The sequence below is a fragment of the Fomitiporia mediterranea genome, assembly GCF_000271605.1.
Source record: "Fomitiporia mediterranea MF3/22 unplaced genomic scaffold FOMMEscaffold_5, whole genome shotgun sequence".
Lineage (NCBI taxonomy): Eukaryota > Fungi > Basidiomycota > Agaricomycetes > Hymenochaetales > Hymenochaetaceae > Fomitiporia > Fomitiporia mediterranea.
Window position 1 is genome coordinate 283264 of NW_006760390.1, and position 25508 is coordinate 308771.

Sequence of the window (25508 nt, forward strand, 5' to 3'; positions counted from 1 at the left end):
ACCAAAAGACGAGAACGAGGCGCGCCTGCAGGATTTGACCCTTGAGGACAGCACGCGTTTATGGCAGTACAGTCCCACGATCTTTCGCTACGGACTCATTACTTACAGGTGAACTTGCTCTTGCTCAGTTACCATGTCGTCGCCTTCGTCTTCTCTATCGTCGGTCGTATCAAACCTTGTCAGAGCGTCGATGGGCGCTTCTGTTCCGAGTTCAGTCACCGACGAAGAGCTTGATCGCCATGTGGCAGAACTCATCCTCAAGGAGGCCAAACAGAAAGCAGAGCGGTATCTCAAGGATGGCGTAACTGCGTACTTTCCAGACAAGGAGTACGTGCATTAAGCTCACTATTTATCGTGCTCTTTGACCAAACTTACATTAACTACTAGACCGGATCCCAATTTACCCAAAGCAAATAAACGCTTCTTGTCTGCGATTATACGCAACACAGATGAACATAATAGAGCTATTCTAAGGGCGCAAGCGGAAGCTGCGCAAGAAGTGAAAGCGGAAAGGGAAGAACAGGAAAGGAGGGAAAGGAGGGCACGCGCACTGGAAGCTACAGAGGCCGGACGTATGCGCCGACTCATGGGTGGCTCCTCACGGAAAAGAGACATGAGCTGGGACAGGTACCGGGATGGTAGTCGTAGGCGAAGGAGTCGAGATTCGCGTGAGATTGATAGCTCACGGTATGAGGACGATGACTATGAGCATAAAAGGCGAAGACGCCGTTCCCGGTCTCTCTCTCCTGTTCGAAAGGACGATGGTTCCGGCCACCACAGGAGGCGACACAAAGATGCCGAGGAGGACAGAAATGAAGTGTCGCCCAAGAAACACCGGAGGCGCTCAAGACCGAGAAGTCCGGAAGATGGGAGTCGTAGGTCTGGTCGTAGACATGATCGTTCTTGGAAGGCCGAGCTACAGGACGAATCGCCTAAGGTACACTCAAGGTCGAGGACTCCGGACGAACGCCTTGGGTCTAGTCGCAAACATGAACTTTCTCAGAAGTCAGTATGGCACGGTGAAACTCTTGAAGATTCTAGCAAATGGAAGGGCAAAGGCAAAGAAACAGACGAACCAACAACTGCGTTTTCAACGTTATCCCATACTCTAGCTGCTGGCACTTCCAGAGCTGCCTCTGCATCCGAAGACTCAGATGTGGACTCGAAGCACGCGACCAGTCGTTCAGCTGGACACTCTGGCCGTTCACTATCGCCACCAAAGAAAGCCTCACCAGCCGATCTGTCCTCTCAATTCAAATCACGAAAATCCGCCCGTACTTCCCCACAACCACCTGCATCCCCTACACTTTCCGAAGAGGAGGACATCGAGCGTATCCGCCTACGCAAACGAAGACGTCCCTCACCTAGTACGCAAGAATCAAAGGACAACTCGTATACACCCCACTCAGATTCCATCACTTCCAAGATGGACAAATACTTCGAGGAATCATACGATCCAAGGCTCGACACAGGGCCTTTAACACTTCCGACTATACCTGCTACCGGCCTTATTGATGGTTCAGAGTTCGAAAGTTGGGAAGCGATGCTGGATATTATTCGTCAACGCCGAGAAGATAAAGCCGAGCGAAAACGATTAGAACGCCTCGGTCTACTTCCAGATAAGGAGAAGAAAACAAAGGAGAAGGAACCCAAGTCGTTAAAGCCTAGTGAGGCGTGGACTATGGCATCAGGGACTAGCGCGATGGACATAAAGTATAGCAAGAAGGGTGCCGTTAGAGAGTGGGATTTAGGAAAGGGAGGATTCTAGAATTATCTGAAGTTTGTATACAGAACTCTTGCATACTCAGTACCTTAACCATGAACTTTTCTAATTAATAGATGGAACAAAAAACAAGGCGATAACTTAAAAGCAATGTAACAACATGATAGTCTACATATTTTGACATGGAGCATTACTTCTGTCTTCCAGGTTTTGGTCGTCTACGTATGTCACCAGCGGGTTTAGGCTTCTGTCGATTCCTGTTTTTGTTCTTGACATTTGTAGTGTCAAAGAAATTTGTCGCTTTGCGCTGGTAGAAGCAAAGAATAAGTATGTCTGAAGTTGAAAAGATTAGCACTTGAAGTACCTTGTTTGTTGTCATACGCGGTTCTTTTACTTTACGTTTCCTCCTCGACTCTGGGTCGGACTCATCTTCCGAGGCAATGTCTGGATCCTCACCGACAGCCAAATCGTCGTTATTATTATCGTCTTCGTCTTCGGCCTCAGACGCATCGTTACAAGCTGCATCTGGCTTACTATCGTCAGGAAAGACGTCTCCCCATGTCAATTCTTCTTCGCCCTCATTCTCGGCATGGCTATCGTCCACTTCTTGATTATGACTTGACCCTTCGCTAGCGCTGTCATCGTCAGCACCAAAACCGGTCCACTCTCCACCATCAACCTCGTCTCCAGCTGTAACATCATCTAAAGGCTTCACATCTTCGCCAACGAACGTGTTCTTCTGAATGATACCACCAAGTTTCTGCGTGACACCAGGTACAAACTCTTTCTCTTTTAACTTGCCCTTCTTCCGTTTCCTCTCTTCCACTTCATTGAGTTCTTCAGGCCGTTCGGGTGGAGGAACAAAGAAAGGGATACGTCCGCGCACCCAGTCGCTCAAAACAATTTTTGCGACGCCTTCGATGTCGGGTTCGCCTCCCTTTAATAATCGACCTTTCATGCGCGCGAGTTTATCGAGGAAAGTTTCAGGCTCCCAAGATTTGGTAGGGTCGTCAGGATCAGGGAGAGGAACACCATACGTCCGAGAAAGATACAATGGTTTTACACGCGTCATGAGTGCTGGAACATGGTCGGAAGGCGTAGGAAGGGCTTCCACACGAACAACACCCTTTAACACCGTTGATGTAAGAGAGTCATGGGCGGAGGTCGGAACGATACCAGGACAGTCGACTAGATATATTCGTTTGGTCAAAGTAATGTACTGCCAGACCTTCGTCTCGCCTGGAATGGGTGCGACTTTGCAGACTTTGCCACTTTTCAGAGTATTGATGACACTGCTCTTCCCGACATTCGGATACCCGATAAATCCTACCGAAATTTGCTTTTTGTCGGAATGAAGCTGGGAAAATTGACGGAGAAGTTGAATAAGTGACCCTTTGCCAAAGGAATGGTTCGGTGAAGCATGGAAAGCGAGTGTCGCATAGCGAGGTGTAAGATATTGGATATAGCGAGCCTATGATCAAAGCGGATATGTCAGTAAAAACTCCGTAACACCGCAAGTGAATGTAAAGTTCTCTTTGGAAATGTATATCCCTAAACTAAGAGCAAATCTGGCGTAGAGACTTAATGACTTGCTCAACTCTACAGGGATAGACGTAATTCGTATCGCTGTACTCCCGCGGACTCCATAACGGAGCCCAAGGGCAGCAATTACGAAATACATTGATCTTCCACGAACGTAACAGTCTCTGCTGTAAGGAGTCCTCGAGGGCCAGCAGAGGACTTGACAAAGTCCGTGGAGCAGTACGCAACTATAACTGGAGGCGAGTAAAAGGGAAGCACATTTACTCACCGTTACCCAATTCGGGACCAGATCGCATTTGTTGATAATTAACACGACCTGCTTATGCGCCTTTTCCTTCCGGATGAACTCTAAAACACTTTCGCACATCGTACCAAATGGATCACGAGCATCCAATACGTGCAGAATAACATCAGAGGAGTCAATGACTTTATACAACTCCCCGTATATTCGCCGAGAAGTCCCTTTGAAGTATATAGGTTCAATGTGGTTTGCATGGGTTTGAGGCATCGGTGCTTCCGTTTCTACGACAGCTATCGTGGAAACAGTACGTTTAGACAATGAGATGTCGAAAGCGAACATTACGAACCTGCTGGCTCATCTGCGGGTGCATCTGCCGCTTTTGCGTCTGCTTCCTCCACTGCTGCAGCGCTTGACTGACCAAGTTCTTCAAAGCTACCGACGTCTAGCCGAGGCTTCTTCCGTTGCGCCTTTGGTCCAAACGTATCTTGAAACGGCTCGGTTTCGACGATATGTGCACGCTGATAACAGTGATTTCCTCAGCCCGTGAGTTAATCAGAAGTGTAAAACATCTCCGCACTTTTTGAGTATGCGGGTTGGCTTTCTCGTCAAGTAGAGCCATAGGTAATTTATTACGTCGAAGCAACACAGAGTATGGATCCTGCACTTTGGACGTAAGACTGGTACGGAAATGCTCTAACGCATTTTGGGATATCACTCTGGTGTTCCCTAGCACGGAACAGTAATGCAAACAACTCCGTCAGACAATGCTTTGTACACGATTAGCACATGGTAACGTACCGAACCACCGACGGTCAGGCTGGACTCGCCCGGGTTGAGTCTCTGCCTCCGTCTTCTGAAACGCAGCAGCTTGTACAATCTTACCCTCCCGATTGTACACAGGCTTGCCGCCGTTTATCATTTTGAGACGATTGACCTTCTTTGCATCGCGATAGAAGTTCTCGCCCTTGACTTTTTTACCAAATGCTTCTTTAGAGGAGCTTGAGCGTGCCTTTGGCGACGCGGAGAACGTTTTGGCAGCAGCCATGCTGCGGAAGCTAAGTTTTGGAGGGAGGCAAGTCGTTGAGAAGAAAGATCCGTGCCAGTAAAAAAATGTTTAACGGCTTGACATTCTCAAAGAAGCGTATTATTCTCACGGCTGGAAGTTCTAAACTTACGACATAGAATCAACACTTCTTCATTATTACATTACGATTCTTGAGCATCTTTCTACTCCTATGTAGCAATCTATTGGACACTGGATTTGTTTATTACGGATCCTGTGTGCTTATCTCTGTTACGTCGAATCACCCAATGCTTTTCTGGTCGACACCTGCATCTACATTTTGGAGCTTGGCGTGAAATCTTCAACAGTTTCACAGAATTCTTTGATAAGACGCCTCTGTATATCTACTCCCTTCTCTCTCTGCAAGAAAACGTACATTAGCGAGGCCTCAGCATAATAAGACAGTCCGCAAAGCAGTTACCTCAGAATCCGCTATAGCTCTAGGGACCAACGATTAACCAGTGGCCATTGAAAAGCCTTGAACAGTGACACACCTCATGACAATGTATTTCCTGCCTGTTAGCACTTTATCGGACATATCACCAGTAACCTCTCCGCCGTGAACGGACAGGTCGGAGGTACTGACAATGCCACCCGCTTCTTGAGCGATGATAGTTCCTGCCTGCAGACAAGGTCAGTCGCTCGGGTATGAAAGCATCTTCGTGAATTATTACGAACACAAACATCCCAAGGCCTATGATAGAATTTTAGGATGGTCATAGTGTATATATTTTAACAATTTCTCACCAACAACCGATTTCCCTGCGGCCACGTTAGCATACATTCAGGAGCAGTTCACCAGCAATTGAACATACCAGTACAAATCCAGCGATCCAGAAGCGACAGCGGCAAAATTCAAAGCCGCACTTCCCATCGACCGGAGTGAGTGCGCCATTTTGCCACGTTCAATTTGCTCCCCATCACCTGCGAGACGAACAAACGAATCCGCTCGAGCTTTCATTGGAGCTAAACCACGATCTGAGCCCCATTCTACTGCAATCAGTGCTTGTGAAAGAGAAGGTAGTGGACGTGGAGGTGCGAGAGGCAGCTTGAACTGAGCACCTCCTGGTTTCACAAGGTATGAACCATGACCAAGCGCTCCGTAGTACTGCATATGATAATTTTGAGACGTTAGAAATTATGGCAAGTCAAAATGGACGGACCAGCCAGTCGATGAACGGGTTGTAAATAACCCCAAGAACAGGGCGCTTCCGGTTAATGAGACCTATAGAGATACAAGCGAAAGGGAAACCATGCACGAAATTCGTCGTCCCGTCTGACAAGGAGTCACTTCGCTGGATTATTCGACGCATCTACAAATATCTCGGACAGACCAATTGGGTCGACACAGAAAATTGGACCATCTGTGAGCTCGGGGAGCTTTCCTAATACCGCTGTCTCCTCTTCTCCAATGCTATCGGCATTCAAGATAAGCATACAAACGGCATTCCTAGGACGGTTTTGCTACACGTACAAGCCAAAGGACGGATATGCGCTACCCGTCCTCTTGCGCACCAAATCCTCCACAGCCTTATCATACTGAGTAATAAGGTCTACAGAGTTCTTCTTCTCTCCAACTGCATCCGCATTGGATCGCAAGATGGCGTCCGATCCCTCGAGTATAAGTTTTCCGGCTTCTCGAGCAAGAACTTTGGAGAATTCCAAAATCTCCTTAAGGTTTTCACTTGAAAGTTCGCTCGATGCCATCGGTTCAGCTATTCCTTCACTAAGCGACGTCCCCTCTGGGTTTGTCTAAGAGTCCAAGGACCGAGTGTGATTGCCACAGGAGAAGAAATGCGTCAGAAATTCAAAATTGCGTCGCACGTTTGACTGTGGCAATTCGGTCATGTGATGCATTGACGCGACGCGAATTGTGAGAACGGAGATGAGTCTGAGTCCCAGTCTTCGCATAAGATGCAATCGTGTTGTTTCAGAGAAATTATTTACAAGTTTCTTATCTATTACATTTGCTACGTAGCGATACTGCCTGTTGCAGACGTATCTATTTGCTGTTCTCTTTGTAAGTCGGGCTTCAGAAACACAATAACAAGTATGCGTGTTAGTGTAACGTACCTCGGTAAGCTTTCTGATATATATATATATGCAACGTATGGCATTAGATATTAGTAAGTATGTATCTATGAGGAATACAACTGTACGTAAATGAGAAATAAATAAGATGATTGAAGTGCTTAGTCTGCAGTTTCGTGTCAATAATAAGGGTTTAATGGGATAAATGGAATGAATAGAAGGAAATGAAATCCACTTATGAACCAAACCACAAGGACGTACACTGTGGTATCCTAAATCTACACCTGAGCCATGCCCCCCCCCCTTCAGAAATCTACCTTTTAGACCTTGGATTTATAGTTTGACATCTATGACAGTTTCACAAACTTCTTTAATGAGTCGTTTTTGAATATCGATTCCCTTCTCCTTCTGAAGAGTGAGTAAATTTGTGAGACTCTCATTGATCCTGAACATGACTACTTTACCTCTGAATCCGCAATAGCCCTTAAGAACAATATTAGACTCGGAATATGAGAGGATACAAACGGGAGTAACTGACCGTATGACGACGTACTTTCCGCCCGTCAAAACTTTATCGGACGCATCGCCGGTGACCTCTCCACCATGAACTGATATGACAGATGTGTTGACCATTCCACCTGCTTCCTGAGCAATAATAGTCCCTGCCTAAAAATATTATAAAATTTCAAATGATGCAAGCATTGTTGAGACAAATCCACATACGCAAACGTCCCAAGGCCTATGCATAAGTTAGAACCTAAACATCACATCTCTCCTAGCGAACTAGCGAACTCTTACCCGAGACCGATCTCCCTATGTCCATGTTAGTACGATTTAGCACTTGGCGAAGAGAACTAACATACCAAACCAAATCCATCTGCCCGGCAGCAACACATGCGAAGTTTAAAGCCGCGCTGCCCGTCGAGCGCAATGAGTGCACCATTTTACCGTGTTCAATTTGCTTCCCATCACCCGCAAGACGAAGGTATGAATCCGCTCTTGCTTTAGTCGGAATAATACCTCGGTCCGATCCCCATTCAACCGCAATCAGGGCTTGCGAAAGAGAAGGGAGCGGACGAGGGGGGACAAGGGGAAGCCTGAACAAGGCGCCTCCTGGCTTGACGAGGTATGAACCTTGACCCAGGGATCCGTAGTACTATAGTTACAAGGTTTGAAATAGTACAACGAAGCATGGAACGCCGGAATGCACGGACCAGCCAGTCAATGAATGGATTGTAAATAACTCCAAGGACAGGACGCTTCTGATTTATTAGCCCAATAGAGATACAAGACCAAGGAAAACCGTGCACGAAGTTCACGGTCCCATCTGTCGACGAATCATTGCGCCAGACTACTCGGAACGATTACAAGATTTCTAGACCTACCGATCGGATCAATACAAAAAGTAGGACCATCTGTAAGCTCAGGGAGTTTCCCGAGTGCTGCCGTCTCTTCCTCCCCGATACTATCTAGCCTTAGCAAAGAGAGTTCTCGAGCCAGCACGCCACACTCACAAACCAAAGGACGGATAGGCGCTGCCAGCCCTCTTGCGTACCAGCTCTTCCACGGCCTTATCATACTTCGTGACTAAGTCAGTAGAATTTTTCTTCTCGTCAACAGCACCAGCAGCAGATCGCAAGATATTGTCCGATCCTTCAAGTATAAGTTTCCCAGCATCTCGAGCCAGTGCAATGGAGAAATCCAGAATCTCCTTTAGATCTTTTTCTGAAAGCTCGTTAGCTGCCATTGATTTGCTATCCCTCTTTCGAGGAAGTGTCTGTCAAAGAGGGCGAAGACAAGGTAAACAGCAAGAGGGTCGAAAGTATGTGCCACAGGCGGAAACAGAAGGTGTTAGAAGAAATACTAATGCGCCACAAATGAAATGTTTAAAGCTAAGTTTTGATCATGTGATGCAGGTGGACTGCTGTCTGTGCAGATTGAAACCCCGCAACAATTCCATAAAAGGGAAAAGTATAAACATAGGTGCTGTTAATAGATTTGGAGCTTCACGTAGTACACAGTCAAATCAGGACAGAGTCAGCAACTCTAGCTACACATATATCACATTGTTCATGCCGTACATTCGTTTTACGTTCAAAGCAAAGCAACTCCGTCCTTTTTGTAAACTTTCCCCATCTTCATCACAAACGATATACTGGCTGGTTTAACGGCATTCTCAAAGTCGTTCTCAGGGTCTCCTGTTGTAGCTATCATATCTGCTGAAAAGCCTTTCCTTATCGCGCCGAACGGCATCTCATTGTCCCCAACGACATCCAGCCCTTCGCGGAGCTCCTCGACCTTCTCTAGACGTTCCGCTCCGCGTGGACCCTCCCATTCTTTTGAACGCACACACTCCCAGCCGCCAAGGGTCGCCCAACGCAGAACCCTACGCCAGTCTGCGCCGAGACGAACCATAAGCTGCATCTCTAATGCATTATCCCCATGCCGGAAAACTCCGGTGTCCCCTCCGCAGGCAATCTTCACATCGGTAGCTAGAGCGGCTTGGAAGGTCGCACACGCACGTGCCCATACATCTGCCTTTCCAAGAGTATGGTAGGCAGCCAAAGTCGGAACCCACGTCACGCCATGCTGGGCCATTCGCGCAAAGAGCGCCATGTCGTCAACACCATCACCGTGTTCGACCGTATCGACGCCAAGTTTGACCACGGTACTTATCGCCGGCGCCGTGCTCGCATGTGCAGCAATCTTCAGTCCGAGCTGGTGCGCCGTGTCAATTAACGCTTTCAACTCGTCCGTCTGGAATGTTGCGAGGGAAGCCGCAGCTGGCCGGGCGGAAACATCCGCCATTCGCGAGCGATAACGATAGTCTAATCCATTAGAGTGTAAGTCAAAGAGACTTTGTTTCCTATTCCATGGCATTTCGAGTGATCCTTACCTGCATATATCTATCCCGCAGAAAGCCGTCGTTCGCACTTAAGTCCCCGCTCACTAAACACTTTGACATTTGGTGAAGACAACGAACCTTGATCCAGTCAGCCCCGGCACCAGTCTGCCGGCGTATAGCTTTACGACATTCCTTATCAAAAGAACGAAAACACAAGACCAAGCAAATGTCAGCTAGGCATTAAAATTCTTTATTGCTGGAAAGCCAAGTAAAGATCGACGTTCGGAAGAGTGTGGTAAGGCTGGACTGTCATCACCGCACCTCAACGCCATCCGCAACCTCTGCGCCAGTGACACCTTGGACTCCCTCCGCATTGAGTATAATCCTGCTTCTCGGACCTTTGCGAAATGATTCCCAAGGATGATGGTACGAATCAGTACTCTTATACGTTCGCGGGTGTGGATCAAAAGATGACAGACCGAAAAGATAGTGTTAGTGGGCACTATTCTACTTACCGTAGCTACCAGTTGGGACAAGGGCCCTATTCGCGCAAAAATACCGAGGGCCAGGTGCGAGTGCATCTGGCCCCGAAAGGCATCTGCGAAGAGAAATGTCGGCGTCACCCGCACCTTCCGTACCTAGGTCCCTGTACAATACAGTGAAGGGAGTTAGTAATTCATGACCGAAAGCTCAAAGAAGCACCCGAGTCAGCAACTAGTGCGGGCGTGGAAGGGCAACTCGGGAAGTACCCGTGGAATACAGTCCACAATATAATTATTTCGTTCTGACGATTCGGTCTCGAAGCAAGGAGAGTTCGGATGCTTTTCGAATAGATTAAAGGGATACTGACCTCACTGTAGTGAATCCCGCAAGCAACGTTTCGCGCGCATGAGCGACAGCACGGATCGTGCGTTCAACAAGTGGCTCTTTGGTCAGCTGGTCATCCCATGACGTTTCCGAGTAGGGATGCAAGAATACTGAAAATTAAAAGGCAGCGATGCATCTCAGCTTCAACCCTTCAAAATCGAAGTTATACCTGCCAAAGAAGGAAGGAAAGATGAAATATCTATGACCCCATGAGGATGGGACGTTTCGCAACTGGAAGTTACATGATAGATGTGGGAAGCGCTTCTTTGCGGGATGAGATGGAGTAGAAGAACGAGAAGAAAGGAAAGGGAAGCATATAGAGAATAGACAGCCTACAGTGTACATGGGCGTCCACGAATCCAGGTAAAACAGTAACCCGACGTAGATCCACAACATTCCCTGCTTGCACAGTACTCTCAAGATCAGGCAGTTCGCCGAAGTGCCGAACGTCGCAGATGAGACCAGAGGCGCGGTCGATAGTTATGATCTGGTTGTACAGAAAATCCAGCGATTCGCTAAAGGGTATTCATAAATGATACTTCGCATAACTGTTGATTCGGATTTACGTGTCAAACACTCTTCCTGCAATGATCTGCAGGTTTCTTGTGTTTCCCTCGTGTAGCTGCATCCTCGGCTACTCACGGTCGGATTCTGAGCCTAGTCTGGTTTCTCTATGACTTGTCTTTCCTTGATTCGCTTTTGTCAGTATTATCTTTGAAGCTAGATGATCGTGGATAGAGATAAACTACCACCGCGCTTCGGGCAGCCATGCTGCAACGCGTGGAAAACGTGTGATGCTGATCAATTTAAACTCCGATTCAACTTTAATTCAATTTCTGAGTTCTGAACCTAGTCCAAGCCTGGCAGCCAGCAGACAAACTTAGTTTGACTCTTGAGAGGCTGCGACCACAGTACTGCTTAACCTCTAAAAGTCGTGTGTGTGATTACAGTTCTGGCTACCCTAGCTCCCGTCTCGTCTCATCTCTCCGAAAGAACTCAATCTCAGGCATGCCGAATGATTCAAAAAATAATAATAATGAAGCCGTTTGTATGCATGCTCACGTTACGACACCAAAGAAGATGGCAAAAAGATGGACCCCCGCTCTCGCATATGTACAAAAGACGTAAAGGAATAAGGGGATCACTCGCAAATGAAGTGCCCCACACGTACGAAACATTCTAAGAATGGGCAATGAAGATAGATGGTGTGACGGAGGAAGCGGACCTTCGTTCGTGTCTTACGCTTTCAGACAGAAGCACGATCCCAAATTCGCATCGTATCCAATTTTGAGCAGAATATGACGTGAAAGTAGAGCGGTAGTTGAAAACAAATACGAGAAGCACTGCAAACAAGGTGAAATGACTACAAGTAAGCATGGTATAACATTAAACGCGCCAAATGCCCGATACAGGAAACTCTATGAGGATACCACGTAAAACAAACTTCGTTGGTTGCCACATATTCGTGACAGTCCATATCAAAGTGAAAAAATATAAGCGATTGCGAGATGTATGCTACATAGACAAAATAAAGTGCGGTGATGCAGCGAGGTAATTGGCTGATGAGCGGAACATGCATGCATAAAAAATCAATCGGGTGAATGCTGTAATGCGATGCTAAAAACAAATGAAGTATACATAAAATAGGATGAAACAGCGTACGAGGCTGGGAAGAACAAGCAAGGCGGACAAACGGAACGAACAAGATTAGGATTGCATATGGGGCGCAAGATCAAGATCCCGTGTTTACTAAAGCGAGAAACGACGAGCACGAACGCACAATGTCGAACGAGAATACGAACCACGTAGCACAAGGAAGTCTATCGGACGGAGCAACGGTGGCGCAATCCCATTCCCGCGCATCTCCCAAAACGGACCAGTCAACGTAACAGTAGGCAGTGCGGCAACAGTGCCAGAGACAGTAGCATACAGACGAGACTAACGCTCGGAAGTTCGATCCCGAACTAGAGGTGACGGCAGCGGAGAAAGCGCAATATGGGCATAGCACATGGTGTGAAAGCAAGAAAGGCGGAGGACTGAGATACGGTGTAGGAAAAGACATTGCGTTGTTTCGTCTTGTGCACTGATGCAACTCATTACGGAGGACAGGGGAAAGGGTGCCTGGAAGGAGCCGAAAGATGGGCGCCCACGAACGTTTTAGACGCCAAATGTTGCAAAAAGCGGCTTCGAGATATACAAAGTCCGCTCGACCAAATTTGCAGGAAACGTCAGGTTGACGAGAAGTCCGAGACCAAGATCCGGGAGCCTGGGGCGGACCGAACACACGCACGTTCATACCTCCTCAGCATCATCGCGCTTGGAGAGAGTGAAGGCGCTTTCGTACGCTGGCGCGAAGAGGTCGTATGCATAGTGCCGCCATCGGCCAGTGAAATTCTGTCCACCATGAAGGTATCCACGGAAAATCCATTTACCCCATAACCTTTCATTCACATCATTCTGTGAAAATCGCGAATCACGATTGTGAGAAGACGCGAAAATGGACGAAAGCTGGATGTCAGTGAGGATTTCAAAAGACTAGAAAGGCTTGGGGACAGTAACAGAACGGAGAAAGAACTTACAGGAACTCCAACAAGCACAATGAGTCCGTCCCATTCACGTAGTCGGCCATAATACATGTAATGGCACCATGCATCACCATGGCGCTCTTCTGTTATACCTGTGAAGACAACATCCAGCACCCCGTTGCACGGTCCGTCTTCAATTGTTGCCTCATATTCATCTTCTTCGCCATCTTCTTCACTCATCTTCGAGTCAGTACAGGATTCGTCTACATCCATGTCGTCTCGTCCAAGCCCCGCTTCTTGAAACGCTGCCTCAATTTCAGCCATGCGCGCCGAGCGTTCAGCAGGGGCTTGTGCAGTGCGATGGAGACAATAAACACATGTATCTTCATTGTGACAACTTGGCCGACCCGGCAGTATCCTCTCATACCGGTGGCGATATCGCTCAGCAGATTGTTCTGTAAATGTCACAGCATCCTATGATGAGATGTTAGATACTTGAAAGCGAGTGAAATAGACTAAATTGCTAGATAGCCTACCTGTTCGACGAGCATACTAAGAGGCGGCAAATATGCGTTCAGCACACCGTCGTCCAAGCCATTCTCCGCTGTACGGAAGTCTACAGGTTCTTCCGGGCTGATGCAATGATATTCCCTCAGCGTGAGCATGAACGGCCGGATCGTGCTGAACGGGAAACTCTCCCCGAAAAAGCTATGCAACATCGGATTCTCGATCATCGACATGTAAGAGTTCTCGTCGGGAATGAGCATCCGCCCCACCCAGCGACCAATTAGCGCGCCAAACGCATACCGTGCATATGCGCCAGATGTCGGCGATACCCAGGGGCTGTAGCAACCTGTGAGACGCTCCCAATCTGCATCAAATCGTGCACTCAGAGCACGAGCCGTTGGGAACTTCTCGTTCCCTGTTAGCGTGACATGACGATCCGTAGACGAAAGAGCGGTCAGCCAGTCCCAGTCGCCTGAGCTTAGCAGACGCGCCGAAGGATGCGCATTTAGCTCTGCATAGTCCGCACGTGTTGGGCCGGTGGGCTGTCCCAATGAAAGCGCATGCTCGCGGTCACGCGGAATTCCCATGGGTATCGGAAAGCCATTGAGCTCGCGTCGTGCAAAATACAGCAGCTGTGCGGCCTGCACGATTGGCGGACGCGCGATGGTTATGCGCTGGTTGAAGTGCGTTATTTCCGAACAGGCATCTGCGCTTGGATATTGCGGGAAACGGCCGTGAGCGGTGACTAAAGAGGTAGGTAGCTGCGGAAAGTCCTCGCGGATGAGCGGAAGGCTGTAATGAATGTCTGCAGCGTGGAAGCAGTTGTACTGGCGTGTGCGCGTCAGACTGTTGATAAAGCATAGTGTTCAAAGAGACGTACGCGGAAGCAACACAAGATGAAGGGGAGGAGGAGGCGGATGAACGACTCGCGCGCTTCGGTACCCTCAGCCTGGAGCGCGGCTGAATCCAAAATCAGCAAAACTGCATATAGTCTGCACGCGACACAACCCAGACCAACTCACGAGTGTCCGTCATCATCCAGAGCGACCACATTGCAAGGCTCTTCCACGTCGTCTCGACTGGCCAGCCGGTCGACTCTCGATCCGCCAGCATACGCGAGCGAATGAGGCTTTCGGCGAACTCGGGGAAGCGCGCATATTGTGAGAGCTGGGCGGCGTTCTTGCCATCGTTCTCTGTCAACATGAGAAATGCATTCCAGAGATCCGTCTCTAGCGTTGACGTGTCGGCGTGTACGTCGCCAGCACGGAAGCGTTTGAGAGAGATGCAGTAGGATTTGAGCTGGACCGCAAGGTTCCTGTTGAGGAGCGCGATTGGCCCGAAGCGGCGGCGCGCGGCCGTGACATCAAACTTTGCTTTAAATATGCGAGCATTGAGCTCCGGGGAGCGTGCAAGAGCATTGTAGATGGGGCGACAGGTGGCAAGGAGAGGAGGCAGATGTGTGGGTGGACCGAGGACGTCGATGCAGGCGGTCTCGAGAGCGATTCTGACGAGGATGTCGTAGGGCACGTCGGGAAGGGAGATGCGTGACATGTGTGGGAGCGGAGGGTGGGCGGAGAGTAGAGCTGCGAGACGGGTGGATGGAGGCGTATGTATATCATAACATTTTATAACGCGGAGGGAGGAAGCATGGATGGAAGCCGTGCGCTTATGCTGATGTGCAACTTCAAGTTCGCCGTCTCCGCACCGCCAAAAACACACTCGCTTCCCGTGTCCCTTCGTTTCCTTTCTCTCTCGCTCTCACACCCCCCCTTTCATTTGTAGATTATATTTGTACCATTCTCTGCCGTTCTCCGCTTGTCCGTCCATGTTCTTCTAGCCGCCTTACGGCAGGTCGAGAGCGCATGTGCGCGTAGCTTAGCTCGTCCGTGTGTGCAGGTGGCGATGAAGCGCGACGGACATGTCAGGGATTGTCAAAGCTCGGAACTCACTTCGTTCGTTTTCTCCAACTCATTTCTGGATTGGAAACGTAAGAGCCCCGGTAGGATGGCTAACCTGACGGCGATCTCCCTTGTCAATGTCGTCGCTGACGACACTCAAACACTCGGTGGCTGCGCGCCATCCTCCACCGGGGATTCAATACTGCTGCCCTGACTGTTGCAACGGCACTACATAGATTTTGCAGAGACAGATTAAAAATTCAACAAAATATAAGAATCTGCAGCCGAGCAATGCATCGGAGGGTTAACCTTGTCCCGCCCTCCGAGTCTGACCTATTATTATAGCTGCGCGAACGTAGTTAGCCTCAGAACAATGCCTTCTCCGTCCCCGCCGCTGTCTCATCACCCGTCCCATCTCCACCGGCGCCTGCTACCGAAAGCCCGCCCTGCCATGCGGTTCTTGCTTTCCAAAGTACAATCTATCGCGTTCAAACTGCACCGCTTTCAAGGCGCTCGCTTGACAGCCGTCCTCCGCTTTATGTTCTGGAATATAATATGCGGCCAGTATAGGGACGCTTCTGCTCCGTCTTACCTACGCTTACAGTACAATTTCCGAATATACGCCACAGGATCCAGAACAAGTCAATTCCATCACATCTTCCGCCGCTCAACGAATCAACGGCCAACAGCCAGTCCGTTCTCCTGGGTGCCTCGATCACCGCCGACTGCGCCTGCGAGCTCGAAGCCCAAATTGTAACGGCACGGCCAACAACAATGATTGCATCCACCATCAGATGTCTCGATTATCCGTTCCACTGCTGAATCTCCGTTTCCTCCGTCCCGCGCAAAGTCCATTCCCATTGCACTTTTGTGTTTCCTTGGCCGTCCAATATCAATCCTCCGGAGCGAGCCGTTAACGTTGCAGTGTAGGTTCTGAATGGATGGGTAACTATGTACATAATGAAGACGTATGCTGCTATTTTCAGCTGCGGTCTCTATGTACGTATACGCCGAATGGGTGCATCCCGGAAGAATCGACGACGGACGTGCTGGTGAGAGATTTCCAAGGGTGAGTGAAAGACTGCAGCACCGCGGGGCACCGGCTGGGGCATACGTATAGGTGCCCGAAGACGGAACATCGCTGGCTCGCACGTCCACTTCTCTAGCTGCCGTGTTCCCTTCCGGATCTTGCTTCCTAACCTTCATGAAATTCATCTCTGTTTCGTCACGCATGAACTTACATCATTGGCACGTACACAGATGCTCTAGCGCTGTCCTCGCCCCCGAGAGCAAATTCTCCGCCAGAGTCACATCTTCACACTCTTTCTTCTCATTCTGAACCCCGATCAGTCGCGTCTTCGACGTTATCACCGCGATGCGACGCTAGTGGAACTGTAATTCCGAACATTTGTGGACATGTTTGGTAACCCATCGCACAGCATTGCATACCCATGTCAAGCGCGGAGAATTTCAAATTCAACAACAATGGACAGGCAAAGAATAATTCAATACAGACAAGGTCGCCGTCCCTTGGTCCTCTGTGGGGTCTGCCCCGACCACCAGGCTTCTATAATCTACGTTCCCTTCGGAATACAGTTCAATTGTATTACGCTCCTCTTATGGTATCGGATAACGTCGACGATGAACGTCCCTATACACCTGCAGATCATCCATGCTCACTTCACGTCGCATGTATGCGCCTGAAATGCGAACATTGCATTTCCAATTGCGATTTTATCCGTCTCCTGACATATTTGCCGTCATCTTCCCAAGGCATTCGGACGCTCGTTGCGGCGTATCATTTGGAGAAGTGCGGGGCATGAAATATCGCTCTGGCCGTAATTACTGCTACTCTCTTCCCTGATCATCCCAAGCTAACATACCTATTTACGTTGATTGTCGCGCAAGTGCGAAATGACCGGAGGAAAGGTATTCGAAGCAGCTCTCTAAGCTGGCGTGCCGTTAACTAACGACCTCCGCTGGTCGAATCCAATGGAAAGGGAACTTCTTGACCAACGTAGTCTCTGTAAGCATTGTAAGCATGAAAGGTAGATCAGCGTTTGAGGCGGAGATAGTGGCTGGATCGGATTCCGGGATTTTCGGCTACGTCGAGGAGGCTGGACTTGGGACACACAACGCAATGGAAGACACGTTTGCTGCCGTTAACGGGGGCGAAGACAGCAGCAGTCCGTGTTCAGAAGGGAGAACGTACGTGTTTTCGGACGTCGACATCGGAAAGTTTAGCGACTTCCCTGAGGAGGTGCGATTCGTCCTGGGAGCAATTCATGTGCATTGCACAGTGATGGATCATGTCATGCTAGTGCTACCGGGCTACCTGTAATGGATATGGGAGCGGTGGTAGGACGCTGGATGATATTGGATGGTAAAGTTGCCGTCGGTAATAGTGCCAGTGGTGAATCATGTGGCTGACTCAAGTAGAAAGTGAGCTGTAGTCAACGGAAAGGCTCAGGCTTACATACCTTTCATTGGCATTGCTACTACACCTGCCCGTAGACTCTTTACGAGATGCACGCAGGCATTAGATCGCATTTCAGAGGTACATCCAGAAGAGCCTAGACGATTTGGTCTAAAAATATATGACCTATGAGCAAGCTAAACGAGGCACGGAATACTCGACTGTTACTATTGAAGTTTAACTTAAGTTCAATCCAGGAGATACGGATACGGGAGAAGGGGTGGCTGAACAAGATGCGGGATCCACAAATAGCGTGCGTGTTGTTTGGTACTTCATTCTGCTTCTTCTGTGACTCAAAGCTTAATGGAGCTGACGCAGATGATTGTTAGGCATGCGACTAACGTATCAAGTGCCAAACCATCTGATATCTGCCTCCTGCTACCAATCTTATGTTGCATGGCAATTAGCAACAAGATGTATTGTTTTGAAATGGTAAATATAGCTCTGCAGCTAACCCGATATGCCAGGCGCGACGATTGGTTGGGCGCTTACATACAATTAGACGGCGTTCAGTCACTTCTCCTCCAACGGAGACGGAGAAGCAGCAAACAAAGTTGCGATGTTCACATGCAATTCAAATTCGTCGTCGGGACCCGGCGCAATCCATTTCGCTCAATAGAATGCGGACAGTGAGCAGTGCTCACATTCATTTGTTCTTTTGCCAAGCCCGTCTTTTCCGTACTCGATCCAAAATCTTGACCGATATATACGGTGCAGAATAGGATATAGTGCCGATACGAGACGCGAGCTCATTAATGCTAAGCATAGGGATGTAAATACGTTAGAGACACTTAGTAAGGTAAAAATGTGTCTGACTTTTGCTTCAGCTGTGGATGGAAGCCGTGGTCATTGTCTGATAAATGGGCATATTTCCTAAATTGGACATTCTTGGACCCACAAAGTAGTGATCGACACTCCGTGCCACATGTTTTGTGTAACGCCGAGCCAGTCTGACTTAGGCACAGGCGAGGACCAATCCGGTACAAGTATGCAGACGGTTTGCGCAGAAAGTGCATGGAGACCGCTCAGGAGCCGTGGCATCGCACTTCAAATGGATGCAGTCGCGTATGATTAGGACACGGACTCCTGTGTCAGGAAGCGTGGTCCTAACATGGTTCCGCCGATGTATTCATATTCACTTCTCACCTTCCGCTCAAAGGAACGCCTGATATGATTGAGTATCACAGCGCCTATAAACGCATTCATATCTGTCTTTCGCATGCGAAGCTAACGCCACAAGGTCAACAGCGTCCTTGAGGCCGAGCCTTCTTCTCTCGGTTGTAGTACTAACGAGAATGCAAAAAACAAAGTTTGTCGCTTTGAAATCCGCGGAGCTTAGTACGTACGAGCACACAGATGTGCGGGGTTCACTCGAGGATTCTCGGATGTATGTGGTAGGGCAAAGAGTGTTTAGGCGGAAGGAAGCTTCATTTCGTCCTACCAGCACCCGGTACAAGCATATTCAAGGACGCGAAGCTCCGCTCAGTGCCCCACCCTACCCTTCGTGTTTGCACGCCCGTCCGGTACTCCTCTCCGGAGCGATCGATACCCTGGAAATTAGAGGGGCCACAAAGTGTATACGTAGTAGACTCGCTGAGTTAGCCGTCGCTTCTGGTCGAACGGAAGGAAGGTGAGAAAAAAAGGGGAGAAAGGCAAGGTCCGCTCGGGTCTCTGGCAAGTGAGCGAGCGGGATTACGACTTAGGGACGTCCTAGTGATATTTGTGTCTGTGGCAAGACGTTATCAGGGACGTCAGGAGATGCAGTATGTAAGCCCTAAGGATGTCACGATGGAATGGAAGGCAGTTTAAGTTTTATTTTGACGGAGAGAGAAACCGAGATAATAATGCGCATAAGAGATGACGGCGTTTGCACCGGTTCAATGCTAGAAGACATCCCGAAGCGCTTCTGTCGGAATTCGGATGTAATGCTTGCGCTGGTGTGCTTAGCAGGAGAGGACGAAAAGCATTCAGTGTTGATCTCCCCGCGGACCTGCAAAAGAAACTTTCGATCCCGTGTTTTGTCATACTCGCATATAATATGTATGCACGCACCAGGACTGTGGTCTCACTATTGGTGCGGAGACTGTTGAACAACGGCGAACTTGGCCTTGACTCGTTCTTCAGCTTCTTCAATTAAGTCGTGAGACAGGCATGATTCCTGTTCGATCAAAGCTGATTGCATTGGAATCCATCATGATCATCAGTTTGTTGTATGAATCATTATAGCAACCATAACAATGCTTCCCACTCATCCAAAAACCTCCATGTGCCTGAAACCAGGAACTGAATACGCTCTCATTCGCTGAATATGCCACGAGAACAGGGAAGTTATGGTGCGACCGAACGGAGAGGAAGAAAGAGCAAGGAACATATACATCACCCTCCAAAGAACCGATACACTTATAGAGGTTTAGAAGTTTTACGATTTAAATTTTACTAGCAAAGAAGGGACAGCTTTTCTCGCCCATCGAATTCCCAAATGCCGTTTCGACCTTCCCGCTTTCATGTAAATAAACCATTTGAACATCTCATCAGTTTTACTACCTCCGTATGTGTATTGCATATATTCGACTTCCCGCCAAATTTGCTCCCAGGTTGCAATACGTGTCTCTCCCCGCCTCTGTTACTAAGCTGAAAGCCCTTGTTTTCATATGTACCTGTAGTGAGATTCTCCCTGTGATGTCCGCGGGTTATGAATAGACGGATTGAAATGTTGCTCGGGAAAGAGCGAAAGTAATTGAGCCCCCAACGGAGATGAATGGGACAATTTGTATATCGTTGATCGGAATTCGGGACACCTGTGAAAGAGGTCTGAGCGTCGTCTTCTTACGATGTCCAAAACGGAAACCCCGGTTCTGTTCATATCCTCACCACCATTGATCGCAGATGAACGTTCTCAAATTGGCAACGGGATCTGATAGCTGGTTGAATAGGAGGAGCGGGGAACTCCGCCCTCGACGAACTCCGTGATATTACAACTTGCCCGACGTAGTTCGCACGACAAAGATATCGACCTTCCGAACGTCTATTAGTAATGAGCGTTGTTGCTATCCAGCTATTCGCCGTTAAGAGACAGCGAGCATTACGGAGAATCGACTTCAACTGAGGCGAAGTTCCAGTTCGACGCGATAATCTTAACCCCTTCTACTTCTATTTAAGATCCCCATCTGTGTGATCAGAGATCACGGAAAGCTCTATCGGAAGGAAGTATCAAGGTATCAGTTTCACATGTGTGAGCGGGAGGACGGAGAGGAAGGCATCACGACGCGGTTTACTGTGCCCATTTTTCCAAGATGAAATGGTACCACTTACCGATGTCTTGTTGGATATCTATCTTTCTAACAATATGAGACCTGTTTGGCAGAGTCCAAGTCCCGCCGTCCGAGGATGCGTATCGCGTGCTCTCATCCGTAAGGGTATTATTAGATGCTAAACCTGACGAAACGGTGCTTTGGTCCGGCACACGTGCGACGAATGCGCCAAGGGTCGAAATTGCGGTTCGATCATTGTTTGCATGAAAAAGACGAGGATTCTGTAGATTAAGCATTAAACGTGATATCAACGTCGTTGAGATCCTTTCATTAATCAGAGTTAATTATAAGTTATGCAGTTCCGAGAGAGCTGAAAATTTACACATTGGCCAAGGTAGTGAGTACGCCCCTGACAATTGGCTGTAATGATTTGAGACAGTACACCTTTTGCACAAAGCGATTTGCTCACTGCTCCAGTCTGGCAATTGATGAGAAGTCGGAATTACGTAGTGGCTAATATGACATACCAGAAAGATAATGATTTGTGCCATGTTTATCATAGCGAAGACACTGAAATCAGGTAATGAGTCCAGGGTAATCTCCTGCAGCAAAGTATTCTGCTTACAAATAGTAAACAGTCCCTGAAATCTGCTGTCACTGGATGCACAGGCATTGAGGAGTAGGCAACGAACTCACCATCCCGAATAAGAACGTAGAAGAGCTTGCGATTCTCTAATTTCTTGATTATTATCGCCTTTCGTAGAGTAAGAATGACAACTGCGGTATCGAAAACCAGTAAGCTTGCCCATGCCCCAGACAGCTCTGTGTAGCACAATATGTCGTATGAGACTCGCACCGCGACCATCAAAATTTACTGGACTCACTGGCAGCCCTGATCAAATGTTAGCGACTTCTGTAACAGCCGAGAGTATGGCATCACTTACAATTCAAATGAAAGATTAGCATTGCATCCCAGCATCGACGAGAGGTCGTACTGCTCTTGTACTGTGGAAGCTGGCGCCAGCACAGCCCACTGTGTTAAAGTTAGATCTGATGAGAAAGACCGTCACTCGTACAACACGGCATTCAGACTTACGATAACGAAGCAAATGACAATAACTGCGAACGAGGACATTGACAGCAATACTTTTAAGCTACATTCATATAACGCATAAGTCCGGAGAATCACGATGACTAAGTAACGTTTCCGTCAGCAATGAACGAGCCACAAAGCAACTTGTACAATAGTCACCTGCGACAATGATTTGCACTATGATGGATAAAAATTGATGATATTTTTGCAAATCGTCACATCTATGTTACCAGTGTGAATAAGACCTTTGTTTCCATGTCATTAGAAAGCTATGCATACCCCTAACATGTAAAAGGGAAGTTGATTAATATGCTCCAGGCATATATCAAACTGGGCAAGATACAGAGACTAACCTTTGCAGACCAGTTTCCAAAACTCTGCAGAACGATTGGAATCGTCCCAAGGATTGAAAGGTAGCGATTGGTGTAGAAGAGACCAGTAACGAGGCTCGTTTTCTTCTTCCAGATAAATCGTACCTCGTCGGGTAGGGTTAAGGCGTAATCGTAATAAAGGATCGCTGCAGGGGCGACGATCAATCTCTGTTCATGACAGCTCCGAGAGCGCAGAACTCACTGAATGCCACGAGGCTCAGATAATAGTTTGCGTCACTGTTTCAAGCGAATTTCTTCGTGAGAACCGCCGGTGCAGTGGAGCGAAAAACGGTGGCACATACATTTGGTGAATAATGTCCGCTGGGCTCTCTGTGTCTATTACCGTACCTGCCATGAGTAGACTACATTAGCTACGAGGCGGTACGCGCGCTCATGAGTGCAGACTACGTGTCGGTAGGTGGGATGATGGGCAAAAGAACAAGCAGTACAAACGACTCTTGTCCCTTATAGACTGAAGTACTTGGACGAATGGCTGGACGTGGGAAAGTGAAAGAGTCGGAACGTGTTCAAGTGAGTGTGGCGCGCCTCGTAAGTTTTCACGGTTACTGTGAAGAGCATGCATGCACACAGGCAGACCAATAACCGGACTACCGAACTGAGGCGCCAAGGCGGGGAAGATCAATGGCGCTCATTTCTCTAACAGCGAACCACCCAGACCTTGTTCCGATTGTTATCCTGGTATCCTAGATGCAACAAGAGACCAGAACGAGAGAATCAATTTACAGAAGAAGTGTGGTTGAAATGGGATTGCTTCTGGGATCGGTGTTCGAGACGTAACTCAAGAATTCGTTGTCTTGGTTGGAGGACTATCAAGACAGTTGTTGTATGATGTTGCATGCGGGACGCTGATCCCAATAAAGCCTGACAGATTTATCCGATCCACGCGGAGACAATCAAACTTACAAGAGCGCATCATGCTTTGTTTTGTTTGCTGTTTGCTTTGTTTGGACTCAAATTAGAGTTAACGGAAGTAAATATCCGTGAGACGTTACTCCTTTATAAGGTCCTTCGACTTCTCAGCACGTGATTCGACGACACGAATGTGGACGCGCGTTCAGCAAACGTCACCTCGAAATTCACCGCGTTTCCGTCTGTTTCAACAGAGTAGCTGCTTGAGTCCTTCTCTCATCGACATTACCTTAAAATGTTCCTTACTCGGTCCGAATATGGTGAGACAGCTCGTTTTCTGTCTTTGACCAAGTTAGAGACTGATCACTTTCGGATTACTGTCGTGCATAGACCGTGGTGTCAACACGTTCTCCCCGGAAGGACGGCTCTTTCAAGGTGATAATGACATTAATATGAAATAATTATGTATCTCACTAAGTTTTTAGTCGAGTATGCCATTGAAGCTATCAAGGTGAGTTAATCCCAGCTCAGCTCGGTGACTTCGTGAAATGACGTTACTGACCATTTTGGCTTTATCCAGCTCGGTTCAACAACAGTCGGTGTTCGCACACCCCATGGAGTTGTACTAGGCGTAGAAAAACGCGTACAATCTTCGTTACTTGAATCTTCGTCGATAGAGAAAATCGTAGAGATCGACTCGCACGTTGGGTGCGCTATGTCTGGTCTTGTTGCGGACGCACGCACGATGATTGACCATGCACGCGTCACTGCGCAAAACCACGCGTTTACGTATGATGAACCCATCAAAGTTGAAAGTGTAACTCAAGCTGTGTGTGATCTGGCGCTGCGCTTCGGTGAGAGCATACACGACGAGGAAGCTATGATGGTATGTTAAAACGTGGATCTTGAATTTCTATCTCACTTGACGATGTTATAGAGTCGACCCTTCGGTGTAGCGCTTTTGATTGCAGGATTCGACGAGAACGGGCCGCAACTGTAAGATAGACTTTTTTTGTGATAACATCCACAATGCCAACGACTTGCTGGCGTTCAGGTTCCACACAGATCCCTCAGGGACCTTTATGCGATACGATGCAAAAGCTATTGGTTCAGGTTCCGAGGCCGCACAGAGCGAACTACAAGACAAGTGGCATAAAGTACGCTGCAAGTCACTTGTCAATGCTTGTCTCTGTATTGATCGTCGGCTAGCAAATGACGCTCCTGGAAGCACAAATTTTAACCCTTAGAATTTTGAAGCAAGTCATGGAAGAGAGATTGGACCAACATAACGTCCAATTAGCACAGGTCTGTTTTTTCTTGCTAGCGTTATCGTTCGCCACGCCAGTTCTGATGATATGTTAGGTGACGCAGGAGAATGGTTTTGAAATCTTAGACGAGACGACACTCCAGTCGGTAATTGAACAAATGTAACTTTCTCGTTTGGTATTATATCCTTCTTTTTTGTGCTTGAAACTGTGGACTGTCTGGCATCGCAACATGAAATGACAGATTTCTGGAGCCGAGCAAGGTGCCAATTCCAACCTGCGGAACAACGATATGATCCTGCCTTCCCTCCGTCACTGATTTGACGAAGCCCATTTCTAAGCTCATTCCAGTACCGCAATGCACTCGATTTCGAAGAGCACGTCCATGGGAAGCCGGGCAACCTCAACGCACGAACGTGCCGGCTTATGCGACCCAAAGAATTCAGCATATACAGCGTTCATGCGTGCGAACTCGTCCATATTCTTAATAAACACCTATGGATGTCATCAAATCACGAAGTAGAGACATATATGCGCTTCAGCAAGATGTCAATTCTGATTAGATGACCAAGGACAACATACCATCGTCTTTGCGATCTTGTCAAGCGAACTACCGGAAGCATCGACAATAGCCTTCAGATTTGTTAGTGCTTGCAAAGCCTGTGCCTCGATACCCTGTGCTTTTATCGTCATCGTCTCTTTATCAAGCGGTACGCAGCCCGACACGAAAAGGAGGTTTCCGGCCTTAATTGCTTGCGAGTAAGGTGCATTCGGGATAGGTGCGTCTTTTTTATGTTAATTTTAGCAACTGGGCTTGGAGTGAAGAGTGTTTCGAAAAAAAACTTTCGGTTGTGACGGGTATGAGCGACATTGTGGGCTGCGGAATCGTTGTCAAGATTCAATACTTGTCATTGTCTTCAAGATGGGATGATAACACATG

At 48.1% G+C, this 25508-nt stretch overlaps 9 protein-coding genes across 9 annotated transcripts in view; 3 read left to right on the forward strand and 6 right to left on the reverse strand.

Annotated features, from left to right (window-relative positions):
- Nucleotides 1-440: 440 nt before the first annotated feature.
- Nucleotides 441-4572, reverse strand: FOMMEDRAFT_105546 (NGP1NT-domain-containing protein). The gene is made up of 6 exons (XM_007265028.1): nt 4305-4572; nt 4084-4232; nt 3853-4024; nt 3534-3796; nt 2088-3194; nt 441-2030 (listed from the first exon to the last, which is right to left on the reverse strand). The coding sequence occupies exons 1-6, from the start codon at nt 4549-4551 to the stop codon at nt 1914-1916; spliced, it is 2055 nt and encodes a 684-aa protein (XP_007265090.1). The 5' UTR covers nt 4552-4572; the 3' UTR covers nt 441-1913.
- A 131-nt stretch (nt 4573-4703) lies between these two features.
- Nucleotides 4704-6351, reverse strand: FOMMEDRAFT_120600 (inositol monophosphatase). Its single transcript, XM_007265029.1, has 9 exons — nt 6044-6351; nt 5904-5983; nt 5733-5845; nt 5385-5677; nt 5317-5331; nt 5248-5263; nt 5064-5191; nt 4991-5009; nt 4704-4929 (listed from the first exon to the last, which is right to left on the reverse strand). Exons 1-9 carry the CDS (start codon nt 6274-6276, stop codon nt 4843-4845), a joined length of 984 nt encoding a protein of 327 aa, XP_007265091.1. The 5' UTR covers nt 6277-6351; the 3' UTR covers nt 4704-4842.
- Nucleotides 6352-6933: 582 nt separating this feature from the next.
- FOMMEDRAFT_154564 (inositol monophosphatase) lies at nt 6934-8347 on the reverse strand (the record flags this gene model as incomplete). Its single annotated transcript, XM_007265030.1, has 9 exons — nt 6934-7008; nt 7065-7083; nt 7139-7266; nt 7324-7339; nt 7399-7413; nt 7464-7756; nt 7815-7927; nt 7986-8065; nt 8115-8347. The coding sequence occupies 9 exons, from the start codon at nt 8345-8347 to the stop codon at nt 6934-6936; spliced, it is 972 nt and encodes a 323-aa protein (XP_007265092.1).
- Nucleotides 8348-8586: 239 nt separating this feature from the next.
- On the reverse strand, nt 8587-15107 carry FOMMEDRAFT_166890 (uncharacterized protein). Its single transcript, XM_007265031.1, has 14 exons — nt 14367-15107; nt 14225-14304; nt 13374-14171; nt 12892-13311; nt 12611-12820; nt 12321-12578; nt 12093-12250; nt 10649-10827; nt 10296-10422; nt 9961-10091; nt 9767-9843; nt 9584-9637; nt 9497-9506; nt 8587-9428 (listed from the first exon to the last, which is right to left on the reverse strand). Exons 1-14 carry the CDS (start codon nt 14893-14895, stop codon nt 8695-8697), a joined length of 3765 nt encoding a protein of 1254 aa, XP_007265093.1. The 5' UTR covers nt 14896-15107; the 3' UTR covers nt 8587-8694.
- A 456-nt stretch (nt 15108-15563) lies between these two features.
- FOMMEDRAFT_18899 (uncharacterized protein) lies at nt 15564-16305 on the forward strand. Its single transcript, XM_007265032.1, has one exon. It carries the CDS (start codon nt 15616-15618, stop codon nt 15997-15999), a length of 384 nt encoding a protein of 127 aa, XP_007265094.1. The 5' UTR covers nt 15564-15615; the 3' UTR covers nt 16000-16305.
- A 609-nt stretch (nt 16306-16914) lies between these two features.
- FOMMEDRAFT_154568 (uncharacterized protein) lies at nt 16915-18887 on the forward strand (the record flags this gene model as incomplete). The annotated part of the gene is made up of 7 exons (XM_007265033.1): nt 16915-17080; nt 17151-17171; nt 17243-17502; nt 17906-17971; nt 18037-18150; nt 18186-18347; nt 18684-18887. The coding sequence occupies 7 exons, from the start codon at nt 16915-16917 to the stop codon at nt 18885-18887; spliced, it is 993 nt and encodes a 330-aa protein (XP_007265095.1).
- A 1303-nt stretch (nt 18888-20190) lies between these two features.
- Nucleotides 20191-23179, reverse strand: FOMMEDRAFT_105557 (uncharacterized protein). Its single transcript, XM_007265034.1, has 14 exons — nt 22736-23179; nt 22636-22670; nt 22415-22579; nt 22222-22284; nt 22066-22163; nt 21914-22002; nt 21854-21861; nt 21666-21791; nt 21595-21610; nt 21497-21539; nt 21439-21447; nt 21352-21389; nt 21031-21293; nt 20191-20912 (listed from the first exon to the last, which is right to left on the reverse strand). Exons 1-14 carry the CDS (start codon nt 22786-22788, stop codon nt 20869-20871), a joined length of 1050 nt encoding a protein of 349 aa, XP_007265096.1. The 5' UTR covers nt 22789-23179; the 3' UTR covers nt 20191-20868.
- Nucleotides 23180-23544: 365 nt separating this feature from the next.
- FOMMEDRAFT_18901 (20S proteasome subunit) lies at nt 23545-24754 on the forward strand. Its single transcript, XM_007265035.1, has 8 exons — nt 23545-23623; nt 23694-23738; nt 23789-23814; nt 23884-24189; nt 24241-24299; nt 24358-24460; nt 24513-24608; nt 24666-24754. Exons 1-8 carry the CDS (start codon nt 23599-23601, stop codon nt 24732-24734), a joined length of 729 nt encoding a protein of 242 aa, XP_007265097.1. The 5' UTR covers nt 23545-23598; the 3' UTR covers nt 24735-24754.
- A 156-nt stretch (nt 24755-24910) lies between these two features.
- Nucleotides 24911-25508, reverse strand: part of FOMMEDRAFT_105566 (YjgF-like protein) — a gene marked incomplete at its 3' end in the record, with an annotated part of 2350 nt that continues 1752 nt past the window's right edge. Inside the window, exon 3 of the mRNA XM_007265036.1 lies at nt 24911-25063. Coding sequence (XP_007265098.1) covers nt 24911-25063 — 153 coding nt within the window. The remainder of the gene's footprint in view (nt 25064-25508) is intronic.

What these genes read in the sequence shown, in the direction of transcription:
- FOMMEDRAFT_105546 (XM_007265028.1), bottom strand. Translation starts at nt 4,551, where the DNA reads ATGGCTGCTGCCAAAACGTTCTCCGCGTCGCCAAAGGCACGCTCAAGC. An exon ending in CCAACCCGCATACTCAAAAA is followed by an intron (nt 4,025 to 4,083) that starts GTGCGGAGATGT and finishes CACTGTTATCAG; the next exon opens with CGTGCACATATCGTCGAAAC. An exon ending in ACCCGCAGATGAGCCAGCAG is followed by an intron (nt 3,797 to 3,852) that starts GTTCGTAATGTT and finishes TTTCCACGATAG; the next exon opens with CTGTCGTAGAAACGGAAGCA.
- FOMMEDRAFT_120600 (XM_007265029.1), bottom strand. Translation starts at nt 6,276, where the DNA reads ATGGCATCGAGCGAACTTTCAAGTGAAAACCTTAAGGAGATTTTGGAA. An exon ending in TTTCTGTGTCGACCCAATTG is followed by an intron (nt 5,846 to 5,903) that starts GTCTGTCCGAGA and finishes ACTCCTTGTCAG; the next exon opens with ACGGGACGACGAATTTCGTG. An exon ending in ACCCGTTCATCGACTGGCTG is followed by an intron (nt 5,678 to 5,732) that starts GTCCGTCCATTT and finishes TATCATATGCAG; the next exon opens with TACTACGGAGCGCTTGGTCA.
- FOMMEDRAFT_166890 (XM_007265031.1), bottom strand. Translation starts at nt 14,895, where the DNA reads ATGTCACGCATCTCCCTTCCCGACGTGCCCTACGACATCCTCGTCAGA. An exon ending in TTAGTATGCTCGTCGAACAG is followed by an intron (nt 13,312 to 13,373) that starts GTAGGCTATCTA and finishes ATCTCATCATAG; the next exon opens with GATGCTGTGACATTTACAGA. An exon ending in CTTTCTTGCTTTCACACCAT is followed by an intron (nt 12,251 to 12,320) that starts GTGCTATGCCCA and finishes TCCGAGCGTTAG; the next exon opens with TCTCGTCTGTATGCTACTGT.
- FOMMEDRAFT_18899 (XM_007265032.1), top strand. Translation starts at nt 15,616, where the DNA reads ATGCCTTCTCCGTCCCCGCCGCTGTCTCATCACCCGTCCCATCTCCAC.
- FOMMEDRAFT_105557 (XM_007265034.1), bottom strand. Translation starts at nt 22,788, where the DNA reads ATGGCAGGTACGGTAATAGACACAGAGAGCCCAGCGGACATTATTCAC. An exon ending in GCGGACATTATTCACCAAAT is followed by an intron (nt 22,671 to 22,735) that starts GTATGTGCCACC and finishes CGCTTGAAACAG; the next exon opens with TGACGCAAACTATTATCTGA. An exon ending in AGATATCCAACAAGACATCG is followed by an intron (nt 20,913 to 21,030) that starts GTAAGTGGTACC and finishes TCCTTCCGATAG; the next exon opens with AGCTTTCCGTGATCTCTGAT.
- FOMMEDRAFT_18901 (XM_007265035.1), top strand. Translation starts at nt 23,599, where the DNA reads ATGTTCCTTACTCGGTCCGAATATG. An exon ending in ATGCCATTGAAGCTATCAAG is followed by an intron (nt 23,815 to 23,883) that starts GTGAGTTAATCC and finishes GGCTTTATCCAG; the next exon opens with CTCGGTTCAACAACAGTCGG. An exon ending in ATAACGTCCAATTAGCACAG is followed by an intron (nt 24,609 to 24,665) that starts GTCTGTTTTTTC and finishes ATGATATGTTAG; the next exon opens with GTGACGCAGGAGAATGGTTT.